The sequence below is a fragment of the Pristis pectinata genome, chromosome 1, assembly GCF_009764475.1.
Source record: "Pristis pectinata isolate sPriPec2 chromosome 1, sPriPec2.1.pri, whole genome shotgun sequence".
NCBI lineage: Eukaryota > Metazoa > Chordata > Chondrichthyes > Rhinopristiformes > Pristidae > Pristis > Pristis pectinata.
The window spans coordinates 149,652,077-149,675,342 of record NC_067405.1 but is presented as its reverse complement, the minus strand read 5'-3'; the positions used below and the strand labels follow the sequence as shown (position 1 = coordinate 149,675,342).

The following is a 23,266-nucleotide window of genomic DNA, read 5'->3' as shown; positions in this document are numbered from 1 at the left end:
GGAACAAAAATGGGAGGACAGGAGGTAGATTGGAAGGATAGAGAGGAACACCGGTGGTAAGGGTTACTTGAAATTGGAAAATTCAATGTTCAGATCTCATATTCCACTTGGGTAGCCTCCAACCCAATGGTAGGAGCACTGAGTTTTCCAATTTCAGATAACCCACATCCCCTGTGCTCCTTACTCTCTCCTTCTGATCCACCCAGGTTCTATCATCCCCTTTTTCCAAGCATCCACCCTCCCTCAGCTCCCCATCCCCAATTTTCTTTTCTTCACCAACCTGTTTCCATCTACTTATCACCCACACATTTAACCTACTGCCTCCTATCTCCTCCCCCAACTGGTTCCATCTGCCCACCAACTCTCCCTACCTACCTTCCTTCCTTAAAAGATTCCGTCATCTGCCGCTTTGTTTCTCCACCTGTCACTTTCCAGCCTGTTTTTACTTCCAACCTCCCCCCCCCCCCCCTCCCCCCCACCTGGCATTATCTGCCCTTTGCTCTCCTTTTCTGTCTCTGCCTATCACCCACCATACGCTGTCTCCCAACTCCACACCTCCCTCTCGCCCACCTGGCTCCATCTGCCCAACATTCCCCTCCTCACCTGCCCTTGTCTCATCCCTCCCTCTCACCTCTCTATGCTGGCTACCTCCCTTGTATGTTCTCAGTCCTAATGCAGGGTTCTCAACCAGAAACGTTGACCATCTCTCTGCCTCACAGAAGCTGCTTGATCCTCTGAGTTCCTCCAGAAGTTTGTTTTTTTGCATCATGAAATGTATTCTATCCTGGGTGGTGGTTCATTGCTTCTTCAACATTGTTGGAGCTTTGCTCATCTGGATGACAATGGAATTGTTAGTTGTAATCCTGGTTTGAGTCCTGCAGATTGTTGAAGAGACTTTGAGTGTTGACCCTGTCATTTACTAGCTTTGATCTGGAAGATGAGGTGTTGATGCAGCTGATGTTGTTCAATCTATAGGCAACAATAACTTCCAAGATTTAATGTCTTTCTATTGGCAGACATTGGATGAATGACTAACTTTTCTTTTCCTTGGCAGACACGGGATGTATAACTATTTCACAGTACATCTTGTTGGATCCAATTCTAATGTTCTTTATTCTGGGAGCAGTGCTGAGCATGCTTAAGTTCAACGCTATGAAGGACAGGTAAATAGTAATCATTCATAAGTCTGATGAAGTGGTTGATAAATATGCCGTACGGGGTCTGAACCACAACAAATTGCTTTTAGTTTGATACCTTTTAACTGAGCAAAAGATGAAAAGTCATTGGTCCTCAACTTTCACCCTACCAGCCAATGCATCCAGCACATCATTCTTCATGACTTCTGTCAGCTACTATATGATCCCACCACCAGCCACATCTTCCTCTCCCCACCCCTTTCTGCTTTCCACAGGGACCAGTCTCTCCGTGACGCCCTGGTCCGTTCATCCCTCTCCCTCCCCAGGCACTTCAGCAGTAGGAGGTGTAACATGCGTCTGACATCACCTCCCTCACCTGAACTCTAAACAACCCTTCCAGGTGAGGCAGAGATTCACATGCATCTCCTCCGACCTTGCTTATTGCTTATTATTGGTTGGTTTATTATTATTGTCACGTGTAACAAGATATAGTGAAAAACTTTTGTTTGCGTGCCATCCAGGCAGGTCATGTCATACATAAGTAGGTATTAAAAGAAAACAGAATGTATAATATAATGTATCAGGTACAGAGAAAGTACAGTGGAGGTAAACAAAAAAAGTGCAAGGGCCATGAAGAGGTAGATTGGGAGATTAAGAGTTCATCTTTAAAGTATGATAGGTCCGTTCAAGAGTTTGATAATGGTGGGATAGAAACTGTCATCTGATGCTCTCTATGTGATGTCATACGTGGTCAAGTCACGTAGATGCCATGGCCAAGAAAGCTCACCAGCACCTCTACTTCCTCAGGAGGCTAAAGAAATTTGGTTTGTCCCCTTTGACTTTCACCAACTTTTACCGATGCACCATAGAAAGCATCCTATCTGGATGTATCACGGCTTGGTACGACAACTGCTCTGCCCAAGACTGGAAGAAGCTGCAGAGAGTTGTGGACACAGCCCAGCGCATCACGGACACCAGCCTCCCCTCCTTGGACTCTGTCTTTAGCTCTCGTTGTCTTGCTGAAGCAGCCAGCATAATCAAAGACCCCACCCACCTGGGACATTCTCTCTTCTCTCCTCTTCCATCGGGTAGAAGATACAGGAGCCTGAGGGCACGTACCACCAGACTTTAGGACAGCTTTACCCCACTGTGATAAGACTATTGAACGGTTCCCTTATACAGTGAGATGGACTATGACCTCACGATCTACCTTGTTGTGACCTTGCACCTTATTGCACTGCACTTTCTCTGTAGCTGTGACACTTTACTTTATACTGTTACTGTTTTTACCTGTACTGCATCAATGCACTCTGTACTAACTCAATATAACTGCACTGTGTAATGAATTGACCTGTACGATCGGTTTGTAAGACAAGCTTTTCACTGCACCTCGGTACAAGTGACAATAATAAACTAATACCAATGTCCTCTACATCAGTGAGACCAAGCGCCAGCTAGGCAACTGCTTCTGCCGTGGCCTTCTGGAGCTCCTGGTTGCTAGGCATTTTAATTCCTCTCCCCTTCACCACAACGACATATCCTCAACCTCCTCCGCTGCCAGGGTAAGATTAAGTGGAAACTAGAGGGACATCACCTCATATTCTGCCTGGATAGTCTACCATATGACAGCATGAACATTGAATTCTCCAATTTCCGGTAAACTGTCCCTTTTCTCTCCCCTCCTGATCTACCCAGTTCCTCCTGCACCTGCCCCAGTCCCCCATCACCCTGTTTTGTTCCCCTCCTCCACCCATTCCATCTGCCAATCAACCTGCCACTAGAGTCCCCTCCTTTACTGTTCCCATCTTCCCATCCCTCTTCATTTATTTGGTTTCCATGCTCCACCTTCCTTCTCTATCAAATTCCATTATCTGCAGCTCTTTGTTGCCTCCACCTGTCACCTCCCAGCCTCTGTCACTACTTTCACTCTTACTTCCTCCATCTGCCTATCACCCCTCCTCATCTGGATCAACCTAATGCTTTCCAGCTCTTGCTCCAGCCCTTCCCCTCACCTCTTTATACTGCCTATCTCCAGATTTCAACATCTGCATTCTGGATTTGGTGTTGTGTAATGAGGCAGACTTGATTAGGGAGCTTAAGGTGAAGGAATCCTGTGTAGGCAGTGGACATGATATAGAATTCACCTTGCAGTTTGAGAGAGAGAAACTGAAATCTGATGTAAAGGTAACAACACAGGTATAAGAGAGGGGCTGGCCAGAGTTGATTGGAAGGGGACCCTAGCAGGGAAGATGTGAAGCAGCAAAGGCAGGAGTTTCTGTGAGTAACTCGAGAGACATAGCAGAATTTCATTGAAGAAAGAGCAAGGACACTGAGGGGAGGACGAGGCTACCATGCTGATAAGGGAAGTCAGGGACAGTATAAAAGTAAAAGAGAGGGCTTACATTATGGCAGAGATTAGTGGGAAGCCAGAAGATCAGGAAGCCTTTAAAAGCCAACAGAGGACAACTGAAAAAGCTATAAAGAGGAAGAAGATGAAATACGAGGGTAAACTAGCCAATAATATAAAAGAAAATTCCAAAGGTTATTTTAGATACATAAAGGGTAAGAGAGAGGCAAGAATGGACATTGGACCACTTGAAAATGATGCTGGATAAGTAGTAATGGGGTACGGGGAAATGGTGGAGGAGCTAAATAAATACTTTGCGAAGACATCAGTAACATGCTGGAAATTCAAGAGAGGCAGGGGACAGAGGTGAGTGTGGTGGCCATTACTAAGGAAAAGGTACTGGGGAAGCTGAAAGGCCTGAAGGTGGATTAATCATCTGTATCAAATGGACTACACCCCAGAGTTCTGAAGGAGGTAGCTGAAGAGATTGTGGAGGCATGGGTAGTGATCTTTCATGGATCACTGGAGTCAGGAAGGATCCCAGAGGACTGGAAAGTAGTAAATGTGACTCTGCTGTTTAAGAAGGGAGGGAGGCAAAAGACAGGAAATTGTATGCTGGTTAGCCTGACCTCAGTGGTGGGTAAAATTTTAGAGTCCATTATTAAGGATGAAATTTCAAGAGTACTTCGAAGTACATAATAAAATAGGGCAAAGTCAGCACAGTTTTGCTAAGGGGCGATCTTGCCTGACAAGTGTGTTTTAATGCTATGAGGAGGGTAACAAGCAGGTTAGACAAAGGAGACTCGGTAGATTTTATTTACTTGGATTTTCAGAAGGCCTTTAACGAGGTGCTGCACATGAGGCTGCTCAACGAGATAGGAGCCCATGGTGTTAGTGACAAGGTACTGGCATGGATAGAAGATTGGCTGACTGGCAGAAGTCAGAGAGTGGGGGTAAAGGGGTCTTTTACAGGATGTCTGCCGGTGACTAGTGGAGTTCCGCAGGGTCAGTGTTGGGACCACAGCTTTTCACTTTATACATTAATGGTCTGGATGAAGGAACTGATGGCATTGTGGCCAAGTTTGCAGACAATACCAAGATAGGTGGAGGGGACAGGCAGTGTTGCGCAGACAGAAGGACTTGAATAGGTTGGGAGAGTGCGCGAAGAAGTGGCAGATGGAATACAGCATATGTAAGTTTAGGGTTATGCACTTGGGTAGGAAGAATAAAGGTGTAGACTATTTTCTAAATGGAGAGAGAATTCAAAAATCAGAGGTGCAAAGGGACTTGGGAGTCCTATTTCTGGATTCCCTTAAGGTTAACTTGCAGGTGGATTCAGTAATAAGGAAGGCAAACGCAATGTTATCATCCATTTTGAGAGGACTAGAGCACAAAAGCAAGGATGTAATACTGAGGCTTTATAAGGTGTTTGGTCAGAGTGCATTTGGATTACTGTGAGCAATTTTGAGCCCCACATCTAAGGAAGGATGTGCTGGCCCTGGAGAGGGTTCAGAGGAGGTTCACAAAAATGGTCCCAGGCTTAATGTATGAGGAGTGTTTATGTCTCTGGGTCTGTGCCTGATGGAGTTCAGAAGGATGAGGGTGGACCTCATTGAAATTACTGGATATGGAAAGGCCTGGATAGAGTGGATGTGGAGAGGATGTTTCCATCACTTGAGAGTCTAGGGTCTGAGTGCACAGCCTCAGAATAAAGGGACATCCCTCTAAAACTGAGTTGAGGAGGAATTTCTTCAGCCAGAGGGTGGTGAATCTGTGGAATTTGTTGCCATAGAGGGCTGTGGAGGCTAAGTCATTGGGTGTACTTAAGGCAGAGATTGATAGGTTCTTGATTGGTAACAGAGTTAAGGGTTACGGGAGAGGTGGGAGACTGGGGTGAATAAAACGTCTATCGTGATCGAATGGCGGAGCAGACGCAATGGGCTGAATGACCTAACTCCGCTCCTATACCTTATTGTCTTGTGTCTCTACCAAAAGTCACTTTACAGGTACAATTATCAAAGAATCAGGGCAAAGTAGGCTTTGTGGAATGCTTTAAAGGGGGATAAAGCAGCAGGGAGGGAATTCCAGAACTTTGGTCCTGGTGGGCTGAAAACATGACTGCCAGTGGAGGGACACCAAAGATTGGTGTGGGAGAAGTGGGTTTGAATTTGAGGACATTGGCACCAGTGCTGGGGAAGGAGGGAGCTGTTCCAATGGGACGGGCTCCACCTGAATCATGCTGGCAAATCACATAATTAAGGCTGTAGACAGGGCTTTAAGCTAAACTGGGGGGGGGAGGTGGGGGGGCGGGGGAGGTGGGTGGGTGGGTTCAACAGCATGGAAAATCATGGAAAAAGTTAAAGGGAAGGAGAGTGCAGGAGAGGTTATTAAATTCTCTAGAATAAAAATCAGGACAGAGATTGAGAAAGGATTAGGAATATAACTTCAGGCAACACTGGATGACTTTGAGAAGGAGGGCAGTGAATGCAGTACTGAGGGTGTTTTACATAACAAGGTTTATAGCACAGATCAAAATTGGCGGGGACAATGTCGTGGGCATCACGGAGACGTGGGTGAAAGAGCTGGGAGCTAAACATCCAAAGATATACATCCTATAGAAAAGACAGGCAGGTGGGCAGAGGGGGTGGGGTGGCCCTGTTGTTAAAAAATGAAATTAAATCGATAGCAAGGTGTGATATAGGATCAGAGGATGTAGAATCTTTGTGGGTAGAGGAGGAACCGCCAAGGTAAAAAGACCCTGATGGAAGCTGTGTATAGGCCTCTGAATAGTAGCCAGGATGTGGGGTACAAAATACACCAGGAGATAGACAAGGTACGTGCGAAAGGCAACGTTACGGTGATCAAGGGGGTCTTCAATACGCAGGTAGACTGGGAAAATCAGGTTGGCACTGGATCCCAAGAGAAGGAATTCATGGAATGTCTACAACGTCTACGTAGATCATAGCTGGAATATTGAATGCAGTTCTGGTCATCAGACAACAGAAAGAATGTGATTACATTGGAGAGGGTGCAGAGGAGACTCACCAGGATGCTACTTGGGATGTTATGATGATAGAATGGGTTTGTCTTCCCTATAGCAGGGGAGGCTGAGGGAGGATATGACAGAGAGATGCAAAACAGAGGGGAATTGAGGGAGAACTTTTTTACCTAAAGGTAGGTTGAACTCCAGAATGCACTACCTGAGAAGGTGGTGGGGTCAGGTACTCTCACAGCATCAGTGGTGGGGTCAGGTACTCTCACAGCATCAGTAGTGGGGCAGGTACTCTCACAGCATCAGTGGTGGGGGCAGGTACTCTCACAGCATCAGTGGTGGGGGCAGGAACTCTCACAGCATCAGTGGTGGGGGCAGGTACTCTCACAGCATCAGTGGTGGGGGCAGGTACTCTCACAGCATCAGTGGTGGGGGCAGGTACTCTCACAGCATCAGTGGTGGGGGCAGGTACTCTCACAGCATCAGTGGTAGGGGCAGGTACTCTCACAGCATCTGTGGTGGGGGCAGGAACTCTCACAGCATCAGTGGTGGGAAACATACTGGAGGGGATTCTTAGGGACAGGGTTTGGAAGGGCATTTAGAAAGTCAAGGACTGATTACAGTAGTCATTGTGCCTTTGTGCATGAGAAATCATGTCTCACAAATTTGATGAAGGTCTTTGAAGAGGTGACCAGGAGGATGGATGAGGGCAGGATGGTAGATGTGGTCTACATGGCCAGCAAGGATTTTGACAAGATGCTGTGTGGTAGGCTGGTCTGGAAGGTTAGATCACATGGGGTCCCGTCTGAGTAAGCCAAAGGGATACAAAATTGCATTGGTATAAGGAGGCAGAGGGTGGTAGTGGAGGGCTGTTTTTCAGATTGGAGGCCTGTGACAAGTGGTGTGCCACAGGGATTGGTGCTGGGTTCGCTTCTGTTTGACTTCTATTTAACGATTTTGATGACAGTGTTATTAATATGGTCAGTAAGTTTGTGGACACTGCCAAAATTGGTGATTTAGTGGGTGGTGAAGAGATTATCTAAGTTTACAAAGTGAACTGGACTAACTTGGGACGTGGGCCAGAGAATGGCAAATGGAAAATAACTTGGATTAGTGTGAGATGTTGGATTTCAGTAAGTTAAAGCAGGGTGGACTTGCACATTAAATGGTAGAGCCTTGGAAAGTGTTGTAGAACAGAGGGTCTGAAGGTTACAGGTACATAGTTCCCTAAAAGTGGAGACACAGGTAGACAGGGTGGTGAAGGTGTGTTTTGGCACGCTTGCTTTCATCAGTCAGAGCTTCGATTCCAAGAGTTGGGACATCATGTTACAGCTGTACAAAACATTGGTGAGTCTGCACTTGGAGTTTTGTGTGCAGTTCTGGTTGCCTAGCTATAGGAAGAATGTCATTAAGCTGTAAAGGGTACAGAAAAGATTCATGATGATGTTACTGGGACTGGAGGGTGTAAATTATAAGGAAACAAGATAAGCTGGGGCAGCCAACATATTCAAAGACCCCACCCGGGTCATCATTCTCTCTTCTCCCCTCTCCCATTAGGCAGGAGCCAGAGGGCACATACCACCGGGTTCAAGGACAGCTTCTATCCCATTGTGATAAGCCTATTGAATGGTTCCCTTATACGATGAGATGGACTCTTGATCTCACAGTCTACCTTGTTATGAACTTGCACCTTATTGTCTACGTGCACTGCACTTCCCTGTAGCTGTGACACTTTTCTCTGTATACTGTTATTGTTTTACCCTGTACTACCCCAATGCACTGTGTAATGAATTGATCTGCATGAACAGTATACAAGACAAGTTTTTCAATGTACCTCAGTACAGGTGACAATAATAAACCTAAAGCAATATAACTCTTATAATTCTAAACCTACCAGTGTGAAAAACATCACATTTTCCCACTTGGCCACTTTCTTGCCCATTCTTGTAATCTATCGTTATCCCTTTGAACACACTTGCATGTCCTCACTTTCCTAGCTGGCTTCATATTATCAGCGAACTTTGCTAAGTATTTGAAATATGCATGGTCCCATAATTGTTCTCCAAATGTTTCTAGGCCCTTCTCTCTACCTTGGTGGCAGTGGTTGATACTGACAGGAGTTAATATTGCTGGAGCCCTTGGAGTAAAATTTGTTGGAATCTTTGTGATCCTCCTCATTGGAATTAACACTGCCTGTGACCTCTGGCATCTTCTGGGAATCCTTGACATTTCTCTGGTATGTATGTGTTCATGCAGCATTTTCTGAGATAGGTAATTGTACCCTGTATGTTATTAATAAAAAGATATGTTTCTGAGCAACTTCTTCAATTGCAGTGTATTATTTAATATTTTAAGTGGCAAAGCAGAAGAATAACTATCTTAGATGAACACCTGAATTGCTTCAGCATCAAGGGCTGAAGACCAAGCAGTGGGCTATGGAGTTAATATGGAAGAAATAGAACATAGAACATTACAGCACCGTACAGGCCCTTCGGCCCACAATGTTGTACCAACGTATTATCCTACTCCAAGATCTATCTAACCCTTCCCTCCCACATAGCCGCCTATTTCTCTGTCATTCATGTGCCTATCTAAGAGTCTCTTAAATGTCCCTAATGTATCTGCCCACACGACCTCTGCCGGCAGTGTGCTCCACGTACCCACCGCTCTGTAAAAAAAAACTTAACCCTGACACCCCCCCTTGTGTCTTCCTCCAATCACCTTAAAATGATGCCCCCTCATGTTAGCCATTCTTGACATGGGAAAAAGGTCTCTGACTGTCGACTCGATCTATGTCTCTTATTATTTTGTACACCTCTGTTACGTCACCTCTCATCCTCCTCCCCTCCAAAGAGAAAAGCCCTAGATCAATCAACCTATTGTCATAAGACATGCTCTCCAATCCAGGCAGCATCCTGGTAAATCTCCTCTGCACCCTCTCTAAAGCTTCGACATCCTTCCTATAATGAGGTGACCAGAACTGAACACAGTACTTCAGGTGTGGTCTAACCAGAGTTCCATAGAGCTGCAATGTTACCTCGCAGCTCTTGAACTCCATAACCTGACTATTGAAGGCCAACACACCATATGCCTTCTTAACAACACTATCAACCTGTGTGGCAACCTTGAGGGATCTATGGACATGGACCCAAGATCCCTCTGTTCCTCCACACTGCTAAGAGTCCTGCCACTAACCTTGTATTCTCCCTTCAAATTCGATCTTCCAAAGTGTATCACTTCACACTTATCCAGGTTGATCTCCATTTGCCACTTCTCAGCCCAGCTCTGCATTCTATCAATATCCTGTTGTAATCTAAAGCAACCTTCTATACTATCCACAACACCACCAACCTTTGTATCACCAGCAAACTTACTGAATCACCCTTCCACATCCTCATCCAAGTCATTTATAAAACTCACAAAGAGCAGGGGTCTCAGAACAGACTCCTGTGGAATACCACTGGCCACCAACCTCCAGGCAGAATACGCTCCATCTACCACCAATCACCTTAAAAGATATGGGCAGAGAAATGGCAGATGGAGTTTAACCTGGATAAATATGAGGTGTTGCCCCTTGGTAGGATAATGTCAAGAGGCAGTACACTCTTAAGTGCAAGACCCTTAACTGTGTTGAAGAGCAGAGAGACCTTGGGGTCCAAGTCTATGGCCCATTCAAAGTGGCTACACAGGTAGACAGGGTGATTAAGAAGACTTATGGAATGCTTGCATTTATTAATCAGGGTATTGAATATAGGAGTCAAGAAGTTGTGATGCATCTCAATAGAAGTTTGGTTAGGCCGCATTTAGATTATTGCGTGCATTTCTGGTCACCTCACTATAGGAAGGATGTCGAGCCTTTAGAGAGGGTGCAGAGGACATTTTCTAGGATGCTGCTTGGATTAGAGGGCATGTGCTATCAGGAGAGGCTGAAGAATCGGGCTCTTTTCTCTGGAGCGGTGGATGCTGAGCGGTGATCTTTTGGAAGTGTATAAAATTATGAGGGGCATAGATAGGGTGGACAAGCAATGTCTTTTTCCCATTATTGAGCAATCCAATACCAGAGGAAATTAAGGTGAGAGGGGGTAGGTTCACAACAGATGTGAGGGGTGCGTCTTTTACCGAGAAAGTGGTGGATGCCTGGAATGCGATGCCTGATAGGTTGATGGAGGCAAATTCATTGGGGGCTTTTAAAAGGGGCTTGGATGGGCACATGAATGAGAGGAAAGGTTGGACAAACTTGGGTTGTTTTTTATAAGAGCATAAGAAGCATAGATATAGTAGAGAGGCCTGTTCCTGTGCTGTATTGCTCTGAGATGAGATGAGACAAATGAAATTTCAAATATCTTTGAAGAGAGGGGAAAATAATGAATGCTGGAAATGTGAGATGCAAGACTAATAATGTGAAATTTCTGAGTTCACAGTTGAGCTCTGAAGGCTGCAATGTGCCAAATTGGAATTGGTTTATCATTGTCACTTGTACCGAGGTACAGTGAAAAACTTGTCTTGCATACTGTTCATACAGATCAATTCATTACACAGTGCATTGAGGTCGTACAGGGGAAAACAATACAGAATGCAGAATAAAGTGTTACAGCTACAGAGAAAGTGCAGTGCAGGTAGATAATAAGGTGCAAGGTCAAATCGAGGTACATTGTGAGGTCAAGAATCCATCTTATCATACTAGGGAATCGTTCAATAGTCTTATAACAGTGGGATAGAAGCTGTCCTTGAGCCTGGTGGTATGTGCTTTCAGCCCAATCTTCTCAATGGGAGGGGGGAGAGAGAGGATGTCCGGGGTGGGTGGGGTCTTTGATTATGCTGGCTGCTTTACTGAGGCAGCAAGAAGTATGGACAAGAGTCCATGGAGGGGAGGCTGGGTTCCATGATGTGCTGACCTGTGTTCACAACTCTCTGCAGTTTCTTGCGGTCCTGGGCAGAGCAGTTGCCATACCAAGTCGTGATGCATCCAGATAGGATGCTGGGATAGAAAGGGATCATGCCAAATTTCTTTAGCCTCCTGAGGAAGCAGAGGTGCTGGTGTGCTTTCTTGATCATGGCGTCTACACAGTTGGAACAGGACAGGCTGTTGGTGATGTTCACTCCTGGGAACTTGAAGCTCTCAACCCTCTTGACCTCAGCACCATTGATGCAGACAGGTGCATGTACACCGCTCCTTTTCCTGAAGTCAATGACCAGCTCTTTTACTGACATTGAGGGAAATGTTGTTGTAATGACACCATGTTACTAAACTCTCTATCGGCATCCTGTACTCGGACTCATCGTTATTTGAGATATGGCTCACTATGGTGGTATCATTTGCAAACATAGATGAAGTTAGGGCAGAATCTGGCCATGCTGTCATGAGTGTACAGAGAGTAGAGCAGGGGGCTGAGGACACAGCCTTGTGAGACACCAGTGTTTAGGTTAATCATGGCAGAAGTGTTGCTGCCTATCCTTACTGATTGCGGTACTGAACTGGAGGATGAGATGCAGTTCCTTGAGCTTAACGTAGTGTAGGAGGTCATACTCAAGGTCTGAATGGGAGTAGGATGGAGAACTAAGTGACAGGCAACTGGAAGCTCAGTGTCATCCTCGTAGACTGAGTAGGTGTTTTGGAAAACAGTCACTCAAGTGATAGAGGGATAGTAATATGAAGGTGAGCTATGGACCAAATGGTTAAAGCAATTTTTAAAGAAAAGTTTATGTTCAGCTTTGGAAGGTCATCCTGCAGACCATCTCAGAGGTGTTTGCTCACGTGACCAGTTATTGTGAGGGGGTAGGGGAATGGAGTGGCGGAAGTGGGTGAAGGAGTACGATATCTGCACTTAAGATTGTGATTTGGCCATTTTCTGTGAGTAATCAAATTCAGGAATATGTTACTATAACTTGATAAGTGACCTGAAATCAGTTATTCAAGTTCTGTACATGTATGTTCTGTTTTTCAAAGCTTACACTTGTAAAGTCTAATCAGTTCAGTATCTCAGAATTAATATTTTTTGAAAAGAAAAGATTATAGAGCCACAGCTGGTTTTGTGTTTGACTGATTGTATATTTTATTCTAGGTTGAATTTGGAAAACACTTGTTAGCTCGGGTTTTGTGCCTCATTCTCCTGCCTCTTGTCTTCTACACAACCTTGTTTGCGATTCATTTTATAGTTTTGAATAAAAGGTGAGTGATGATCAACTTTGTGTTCAAACTTAAACTGTTTGCCAGTTGAACAGAGACCTTTTTGAAGTGTTAGCCTGAAACTATGTAAGAATGATGGATGAGAGGTTGCTCATTTGTCCTTGAGTCTTACTTCAGCTCCTCCAGGTAGAGTAGCAGCTGTCTTTTACCCAAGCTGCAGTCAGATGTCTTCTCTTATTTAGACCTGTTTACGTGCTGTCTTTTTTGTAGAGGTAGATGCATGAACACATGATACACCAACTCAAAAAAAAATCTGTGCTGGATAGGATAATATCAATGCAGTTTTGTCATTAGTTTCATTTTATAGCTTGGCTTTAATCTATCTAACTTCACAACACTTGCTAACAAATGATGCTGAAAATGAGGGTAAAGGTGATTGTTGGATCTCACCTTACTCTGGTTCCTCCCCCACCCTATAGCCACAATAAAAGCAAAATAAGCTCATTGACTGCTGATGCTGACTGAGACACCTTGCCATCTTGTGTGATCAATTTCACTTGCAACTCTTCAGAAAATAAGGCAGTTTATGCCTGCATGTCTGACTGTAAAAACTTCTTCAGATATGCGAAGAGAACAAAGACTAGTGAGACAAGTGTAGGTCCCCCATGATCAGAAATGAGAGACTTTATTAGAGGGAACAAATAATCAGCAAACCGATTGAATTTATAGTTTGGTTCTATCCTCACTAATGAGGATACATTGCTGGTCATTTTCCAACTTTCTTTAGACTTTGAAATAAGTCCATAGATGTAACCCCAATATCAAAAAAGAGGTAGAGAGAACATAGGAGAATTCTAGACGAGTTTCCCCATCGATGGTGGGGAAAATGCTAGAGTTTACTATGAGACAAGATAGCAGAGCATTTGGAAAATAGTGACAGGATTGGTCAAAGTCAACATGGATTTGTGGAAGGGAAACAGTGCTTGACAAATGGTCAGGAATTTTATGAGGATGTAACTAGCAGACTTTCAGAAAGCTTTTAATAAAGACCTACTTAAGGGAGTAGCATGCAAAATTGGCTGGGGGTATGGTGCTGATATGAAGAGAGAACTGGTTGACTGACCAGAAACAAATGGGAGGAATAAACTGTCTTTTTTCTGAGTATGAGGCAGTATTGGTATTAGTTTATTATTGTCACATGTACCAAGATACAGTGAAAAACTTAGTTTTAGAACATAGAACACTACAGCACAGTACAGGCCCTTCGGCCCACAATGTTGTGCCGACATTTAATCCTGCTCTATCTAACCCTTCCCTTCCACATCGCCCCCCCATTTCTCTATCATGCATATGTCTATCCAGAAGTCTCATAAAAAAGAAAGAAAGAAATGTCCCTAATGTATTTGCCCACTCCATACGCCAACACTCCATACGCCTTCTTAACTGCGTGGAAACCTTGAGGGATCTATGAACGTGGACCCCAAGATGCCTCTGTTCTTCCACACTGCTAAGAGTCCTGCCATTAACTTTGTATTCTGCCTTCAAATTCGATCTCCCGAAGTGTATCACTTCACACTTATCCAGGTTGAACTCCATCTGCCACTTCTCAGCCGGGTTTGCATTCTATCAAGATCCTGTTGTAATCTACAGCAACCTTTTACACTATCCGCTACACCACCAACCTTTGTATCATCAGCAAATTTACTAACCCACCCTTCCACATCCTCATCCAAGTTATTTATAAAAATTACAAAGAGCAGGGGTCTCAGAACAGATCCCTGCGGAACACCACTGGTCACCGACCTCCAGGCAGAATACGGTCCATCTACCACCACCCTCTGTCTTCTATGGGTGAGCCAATTCTGAATCCATACAGCCAAGTTTCCCTGGATCCCATGCCTCCTGACTTTCTGAATAAGCCTTCCATGAGGAACCTGATCAGATGCCTTACTAAAATCCATGTATACGATATCCACTGCTCTACCTTCAACAATGTCCTTTGTCAAATCCTCAAAGAATTCAGTCAAACTCGTGAGGCATGACCTGTCCCTCACAAAGCCATGCTGACTGTCCCTAATCGGCCTATGCTTCTCTAAATGCCCATTTAGAATCTTCAGTAATTTTCTCACCACTGAAGTAAGACTCACTGGTCTGTAATTCCCAGGGTTATCCTTAATCCCTTTCTTAAACAAAGGAAAAACATTTGTCACCCTCCAATCATCTGGCACTACTCCTGTGGCCAGTGAGGACGCAAAGGTTCTCACCAAAGGCGCAGCAATCTTTTCCCTCGCTTCCCATAATAACCTTGGATATATCCCATCTGGCCCCGGTGACTTATCTATCCTAATGTTTTTCAATAGTTCCAGCACATCCTCTTTCCTCACATCGACATGCCCTGGCATATCAGGCTGTCCTACGCCATCCTCACAAACGTCAAAGTCTCTCTCTCTGGTGAATACTGAAGCAAAGTATTCATTAAGGACCTCTCCTTTGCAAGCCATCCATGCAGATTATTTCAAAACATAAGTACTTTGAGGTAATGCAAGGGAAAAACAATAATAGAATACAAAATGGAGACACACAGTCCTTCCAAGTGAGGCAGCGCTTCACCTGTGAATCTGAGGATGTCACTTATTGCATCCAGTGTTCCCAGTGCAGCCTCCTCAGCATCGGTGAGACCCAACGCAGATTGGGTGACTGCTTTGTCAAGCACCTTCACTCCATCTGCTGCAAAAGCAAGGATCTCCTGGTGGCCAGCCACTTCAATTCCACATCCCACTCCCATACTGACATGCCTATCCAAGGCCTCCTCTACTGCCATGTTGAGGCCAGATGCAGGTTGGAGAAACAACATCTCATATTCCGTCGTGGTACTCTCCAAACTGACAGCCTCAACATTGATCTCTCTAACTTCTGGTAACCTCTCCCATCTTCTTCCCTCCTTGTTTTTCCCTCCTTCCCCCCTTCTTTGTCCTCCCTCATTCCTGTGGCCCCCCCTTCTCTTTCCCCTTCCCCTGCCCTCATGACCTGCCCATCTATTCCCCACCTCCTTCCCTTTATTCCATGGTCCACTGCCCTCTCCTGCTGGATTCCTTCTTCTTCAGCCCTTTGCCTCTTCTACCTATCACCTCTCAGCTTCTAACATATCCTCCATCTCACCTGGACTCACCTTTTACCTGGACTGACCTATCACCTGTCTGTGTGTACTCCTCCCCCAACCTTCTTATTCTGGCTTCAGCCCTCTTCTTTACCAGTTCTGATGAAGCGTCTCATCATGGCCCTTGCACCTTATTGTCTACCTACAGCGCACTTTCTCTATAACTGTAACACTATATTTTGCATTCTGTTGTAGCACACACAAAAAGTGCTGGAGGAACCCCACTCGACCTGCTGAGTTCCTCCAGCATTTTCTGTGTGTGTTGCAACAGATTACAAAATATAGTGTTACAGTTATAGAGAGAGTGTGCTGCAGGTATACAATAAGGTCCAAGGGCCATGACGAGGTAGATTGTTAGGTCAAGAGTTCATTGTTAAGGTACAAGAGGTTCATTCAAGAGTTTTGTAACAGGTTAGAAGCTTGAGCCTGATGGTACATGCCTTCAGGCTTTTGTATCTTCTGCCTAATGTAAGGGGAGAGAAGATAGAATGCCCAGGATGGGTGGGGTCTTTGATTATGCTGGCTGCTTTTCCGAGGCAGCGTTAACTGTAGACAGTGTCCGCGGTGGGGAGGCTGCTTTTCATGATGGACTGAGCTGTGTTTACAACTCTCTGGAATTTCTTGTGGTCTTGGGCAGAGCAGTTGCCATACAAAGCTGTAATGCATACAAATGGGATGCTTTCTGCGGTGCATCCATAAAAATTGGTGAGGTTCAGTGGGGACATGCCGAATTTCCTTAGCCTTTTGAAGAAGCAGAGGTGCTGGTGTGCTTTCTTGGCCATAGCGTCTATGTGGTTGGGCCAGAACAAGCTATTGGTGATGTTTATTAATGGGTTACTTGAGGAATACACAGAAGCAGGAAAGAACTGAAACAGAGCATCAGGAGGGCAAAAAGGGGTCATAAATTGTCCTTGATGACCAAGGAATTTTATGCATAGGTTAAAACAAGAGGGTAATTAGCAAGAGAGAAGGACAAAGTGGGGGAATGTATTCCTGGAGTCAGAGGGTGAGGTTCTAAATGAGTTTTTGTATCGATATTCAGCAAGAAGGAGGACATAAAGACCATAAGATAGAGGAGCAGAATTAGGCCATTTGGCCCATCGTGTCTACCCTGCCATTCAATCATGGCTGATTTTTTTTTCAGCCTCATTCTCCCGCCTTCTCCCTGTAACCCTTAACGACCCTTACCAATCAAGAACCTATCAATCTCCACCTTAAATACACCCAATGATTTGGCCTGCACAGCCCTCTGTGGTAACGAATTCCACAGATTATCCTCTGGCTGAAGAAATTCCTCCTCATCTCAGTTCTAAGGGACATCCCTTTATTCTGAGGCTGTGCCCTCAGATCCTTGGCTCTCTTACTAATGGAAACATCCTTTCCACATCCACTCTATCCGGGCCTTTCATGAAGGACAGTGAGATGAGGGAAGGGAATGCTGTTATTCTAGGACATGTTGATATCAAGAAGGAGGAGGAGGTGTTTGGTCTTTTGAAGAACATTTGGGTGGATAACTCCCCAGGGCTTGATAGGATCTATCTCAGTTTATTCAGGGAGGCAAAAGAGGAGATTGCTGGGGCCTTGACAGAGATCTTTCTATCCTTTTTAGCTATAGGTGAGGTCCCAGAGGACTGGAGAATAGCCGGTGCTGTTCCCTTGTTTAAGAAGGGAAATAAGGACAAAACAGGAAATGATAGGTTGGTGAGCTTTACAACAGTGGTAGGGAAATTACTAGAGAAGATTCTTAGGGATAGGATCTACTTCTGGATCTGGAAAAGTATGGACTTGTTAGGTATAGTCAGCATGCCTTTGCTTGAGGCAGGTCATGTCTTATCTTTTGAGGAGGCGACAAAGATGATTGATGGGGGAAGGGCAGTGGATGTTGTATATATGGACTTCATTAAAGCCTTTGACAGGGTCCATCGTGGTAGGCTGATCCAGAAAATTAAGGCACATGAGATTTACAATGACTTGGTAGTTAGAATCAAAATTGGCTTGGCCGTAGAAGACAAGTTTAGTGGTGGATGGTTGTTATTCTGACTGGAGGTCTGTGACCAGTGGTGCTCTGTTGGGATCACTGCTGGGACCGCTGTTGTGTTTTTTTTATATATGTGTATTTATACATAAAATTGGTTAGCACGGATGAGTTGGGCTGAAGGGCCTGTTTCTGGGCAGAAAGCTCTATGACTTGATCATTTGGACGAAAGTGTAGGTAGGTTGAGTGGTAAGTTTACATATAACACATGGATAGTGAGGAAGGTTGTCAAAGGATACAGCAGGATACAGATCAGTTGGAAATATGGGCAGATAAATGGCAGATGGAGTTTAATCTGGACAAGTGTGAAGTGGTGCAATTTGGGAGGTCAAGTGTAAGAGGAAAGTATACCTTTGGAGCATTGACATATAGAGGGATCTTGGGGTTCAAGTTCGTAGCTCCCTGAAAGTGGCAACAGGAGTAAATAGGGTTGTAAAGAAGGCCAAAGGCATACTTGCCTTCATAATCGGGGTATTGAGTATAAAAGGTGGCAGGTCATATTGCAGTTTGGTCACATTTGGAGTATTGTGTGCAGTTCTGGTAGCTGCATTAAAGGAAGGACGTGGAAGCTTTGGAGAGGGTGCAGAAGGGGTTCACCAGGATGTTGCCTGGATTAGAGAGTATTAGCTATGAGGTTGGACAATCTTGGATTGTATTCTCTGGAGTGTTGGAGGCTGAGGGGTAACCTGATAGAAGTTTATAAAATTATGACAGGCATAGATAGGGTAGATAGTCAGAGCCTTTTTCCCAGGGTGGAATTGTCGAATATTGGAGGGCATAGATTTAAAGTGAAAGTTTAAAGGAGATTTGCGAGGCAAGTTTTTTTTTAACAGAGAGAGTGGCAGGTGCCTGGAATGCACTGCCAGGGGAGGTGTTATAAGCAGATACAACCGTAATGTTTAAGAGGCATTTAGACAGGGACATGAACAGGCAGGTTATAGACCATGTGCAGGCAGGCAGATGGGATTAATTCAAATTTGCATTGTGGTTGCACAGAATTTGTGGACTGAAGGGCCTGTTCCTGTGCTGTACTATTCCATGCTCCATGTTCTACTGCAGGAGTCTCCAGCTATTCATAATATACTGTAAGTGGATTTGAATGAGGGAAATAAATTACAGATAAGAGAGACTATTGACATCCTCAGAGAATTCCAATAGGTTTGTCAAACGTGCTTTTCTTTTCCCTTATCTACACTGACTCTGCTCAATCATATTATTCTCTTTCAGGTGTTCTATTATAACATTCTTGATAATAGATTCCTGCATTTTCCCTAGTACCAATGTTAGGCTAACAGGTAAGTAACTCTGTTTTCTCTCTCCCTCCTTTCTTAAATACCAATAAACATTAATAGTTAATTTTATCCCCTACATTCAAGATGTAGTGGTTAGCGTAACGCTATTACAGCGCCAGCGACCTGGATTCAATTCCCGCCGCTGTCTGTAAGGAGTTTGTATGTTCTCCCCGTGTCTGCGTGGGTTTCCTCCAGGTGCTCCGGTTTCCTCCCACATTCCAAAAAAAAGACGTATGGGTTAGGAAGTTGTGGGCATGCTATGTTGGCACCGGAAGCATGGCAACACTTGCAGGCTGCCCCCAGAACACTCTATGCAAAAGATGCATTTCACTGTGTGTTTCGATGTACATGTAACTAATAAAGAAATCTTACCTTATTTTAAATCTTTTGTATAGACCATAGAGAGCATATGACCTGATACCTAGGACTGAGACCCCCAAAATCTTGTTTCATAGAGTCATAAAATACAAGAAGACTCTTTGGCCCACTGTGTTCCTACTAACCTTCGAGTACCAGCTATCCTACTATCACTTACTACCATTAATCTGTAGCCTTCCAAGAGCTTGTCCAGATACTTGTTAAATATTGTGAGAGTACCTGCCGCCACCAGACACTCAGGTAGCATGATATAGATTCCAACCACCCTCTGTATGGGGAAAAAAAATTCTCCCTCAGATCCCCTCTAAACCCTTGCCTGAACCTTTGCCCCCTGGTTAGAGTCGTAAAGTTGTACAGCACAGAAACAGGCTTTTCGGCCCACCATGTCTATGCTAATCCTTTTGGCCATCTACACAGATTCCATTTGCCCGCAATAGGACCATATCCTTCATTGCCAGGGCCCCTGCAATTTTTGCACTAACTTCCCACAAGGTCCAAGGGGGACGCCTTGTCTGGCCCTGGGGATTTATCCAGCTTCATTCACCTGAAGACAGCAAGCACCTCCTCTTTCGTAATCCGGATACGGTCCGTGACCTCACTACTCTTTTGCCTCAGTTCTATTGTCTCTTGTCTGTCTCCAGAGTAAATACGGATGCAAAAATTTCATTTAAGATTTCTCCCATCTCTCTCAACTCCATGCATAGATGACCACGCTGATCTTCAAGAGGACCCATTTTTTCCCTTGCTTCCCTTTTGCTCTTAATATAGCTATCAAAATCCTTGGGATTCTCTTTCACCTTGTCTGCCAAAGCAACTTTGTGTCCTCTTTTAGCCCTCCTGATTTCTCTCTTAAGTGTTCTTTTGCATTTCTTGCACACCTCAAGCACTTCATTTGATCCCAACTGCCTACACCTGATATGCGCCACCTTCTTTTTCTTTACCAGGGCCTCAATATCCCTCGATAACCAAGGTTCCCTAGACCTGTTAGCCTTGCTTTTTATTCTGACAGGAACATACAGATTCTGCACTCTCAATATTTTACTTTTGAAAGCCTCCCACTTACCAAGCATCTCTTTGCTCGAAAACAGCCTGTCATAATCCAAGCCTGCCAGATCCCTTCTGATGCCTTCAATATTGGCTTTACTCCAGTTTAGAATCTCAACCCAAGGACCAGTCCTATCCTTCTCCATAATTATCTTGAAACTAATGGAATTATGATCATTAGATCCAAAGTGTTCCCCTGCACACACTTCTATCACTTGCCCTGTCTCGTTCCCAAAGAGGAGATCCAGTATCGCTCTCTCTAGCTGGGACCTCTACATATTGATTACAGAAACTTTCCTGAACACGTGACAAACTCTATCCCATCTAATCCCTTTACAGTATGGGAGTCATAAGAGTTGTACAGCACAGAAACAATCCCTTCACCCCAACTTGTCCATGCCATGATGCTTATCTGCGCTGAGCCCAATTGCCCGCAATAGGCCCATTACTCTCCTATCCAAGTACTTTTTAAATATTGTAATTGTATCTTCCTCTACCATGTCCTCTGGCAGCTCTTTCGTACAACCATCACCTATGTGAACAAATTGCCATTCAGATCCCATTTAAATTTCTCCTTTCTCACCTTAAACATCTGCCCTCTTGTTTTAGCCTCCCCTTCCCTAGGCAAAGGGATACAAACCCTCATAAACCTCTATTAGGTCACCCGTCAACCTCCATTGCCCCAGAGAAAACAAGCCCAGCCTATCAAATCTCTCCCCGTAACTAAAGTCCTCTAAACTAGGCAACATCCTGGTGAATCTCCTTTGCAATTCTGCCATGGGGAAAAGTTTCGTACTACTTATCCCACAACTAGGCTCATAATTTTGTCTACTTCTAACAGATCCCTAATTGGCTTCCTGTATTCCAAGGAAAATAAACCCAACCTCTCCTGTTTGATCCTCATAACTGAAATGTTCCATCCTGGGCAACGTGAAGTGAAGCTGTTCCCCACCCTCTCCAGTGCAATCACATTCTTCCTATAGTGTGGTGACCAGAAATGCGTACAATACTCCAGTTGTGCCCTAACCAGTTGTACTGTGACTAGTATGCTCTTATACTTTATGCCCTGGCTGATGAAGACAAGCAATCCTTGTGCCTTCTTCACCGCCTTTCCGTCTGTGCTGCCACCTTTAGGGATCTAAGGACTTGCATACCAAGGTCCCTCTTGTCCTTAATACTTCCTAGGGCCTTACCATTCATGGTGTATGCCCTACTGCTATTAGACCTCCCAAAGTTCATCACCTCACTCGTATTGGGATTAAATTCCATCTGCCATTGTTCCATTCAGTGTACCAGTTGATTAATATTGTTCTGTAGCCTGAGATAACCCTTCTCACTATTGACAAATACCATGAATTTTTGTGTCATCTGCAAACTTACTAATCATGCCTGGTAATTAAAAAACTTTATTTATACAGTACGGTAATGGGCCCTTCCAGCCCAATGAGCCCATGCCGCCCAATTACACTCATGTTAACCTACTAACCCTTATGTCTTTGGAATGTGGGAAGAAACCGGAGCACCCAGAGGAAACCCACGCAGTCACAGGGAAAACGTACAAACTCCTTACAGACAGTGGCGGGAATTGAACCCTGATTGCTGGTGCTGTAATAGCATTTGTGCTAACTGCTATGCTATATTTACATCCAAGTCACTAATATACATAAGAAACAGTAAGGGTCTTGACATCGATTCCTGTGGTACACCACTGGTCACAGGCAAAAGCAGCTCTCCATCATCACTCCTTATCTCCATTACCAAACCAACTTTGGGTTCAATTTACCAATTTGCCTTAGATCCCACAGACTATCCATTTCTTGAAAGCACTTCAAGGATTCTGCTCTTTCTTGATGTTTGAAATATGTAAGAACCTGAGAGGTGGACATAGAGAGGATGTTTCCTTTTATAGGAAATTCTAGAACAAGGAATCATTGTTTAAAGACAAGGTATCACCCTTTTAAGATGGAGATGAAGTGACATTGTTTCCCACAAAGGGTTGTAAGTTATTGGAATTCTATTCCTCAAAGAATGTTGGTGCAGAGTCTTTGATTGTTTTAAAGGTATGGGTAGGTAGATTCTTGGTGAGAAGGGTGGGTGGATGCAAAGTGTACAGTGGTTAGATGGAAATGCAGAGTTGAGGCCAAGTTCTGGAAGATGTGTTGGCGTAGATGTGGTGGACTGATAGGCCTATTTCCATGCTATCGGAGTCTATAATATTGACTAAAATAGCACAAATTTAAAGAGTTATCGGGATCTAGATGTACATGTACATAAACTTTGGAAGTGACATGGCAATGGTTCGGATTACATATGGGATCTCAAGGTCACATAGAAAGGCATAAAGTTCAAAGATGGAGGTCTTCTTGAATCTTTATAAAACTCCTATTTGGCCAAAATTGAAGTATTTGTGGTTATGTATTAAAAAGGCCCAAGAAAAGACAATGGAAGGTTGCAAGGATGAGGGATTTCAGCTGTAAGGTTACAAGTGGGAAGTGATGTTTGTTTACTTTGGAGCAGAGAAGGTTGAGGTGTGATAGAGTTGTACAAGAAAGCAATTGGTTTATTTATATAAGGTTTAAAAAAAAGTAAAGGTATTTACCTTAGCTGATGGTTCAAGGACCCGAGATTTAAAGTGATTGGCAAAAGATAGATGTGCAATAGGGTTGTTAAAATCTTGAACCCTTAAAGGGTGGTCGAGTAGGAGTCAATCAACGTTTTTTTTTAAAAGGAAATTGGATAAACACTTGAAGAATAGTAA

General features: G+C 44.3%; 1 protein-coding gene across 1 annotated transcript in view; it reads left to right on the top strand.

The window, feature by feature from the left end:
- Window positions 1-23,266, top strand: part of pomt2 (protein-O-mannosyltransferase 2) — a 185,204-nt gene that overhangs the window by 80,372 nt on the left and 81,566 nt on the right. The window contains exons 4-6 of the mRNA XM_052021379.1: window positions 1,055-1,163; window positions 8,552-8,711; window positions 12,538-12,644. Coding sequence (XP_051877339.1) covers window positions 1,055-1,163; window positions 8,552-8,711; window positions 12,538-12,644 — 376 coding nt within the window. The remainder of the gene's footprint in view (window positions 1-1,054; window positions 1,164-8,551; window positions 8,712-12,537; window positions 12,645-23,266) is intronic.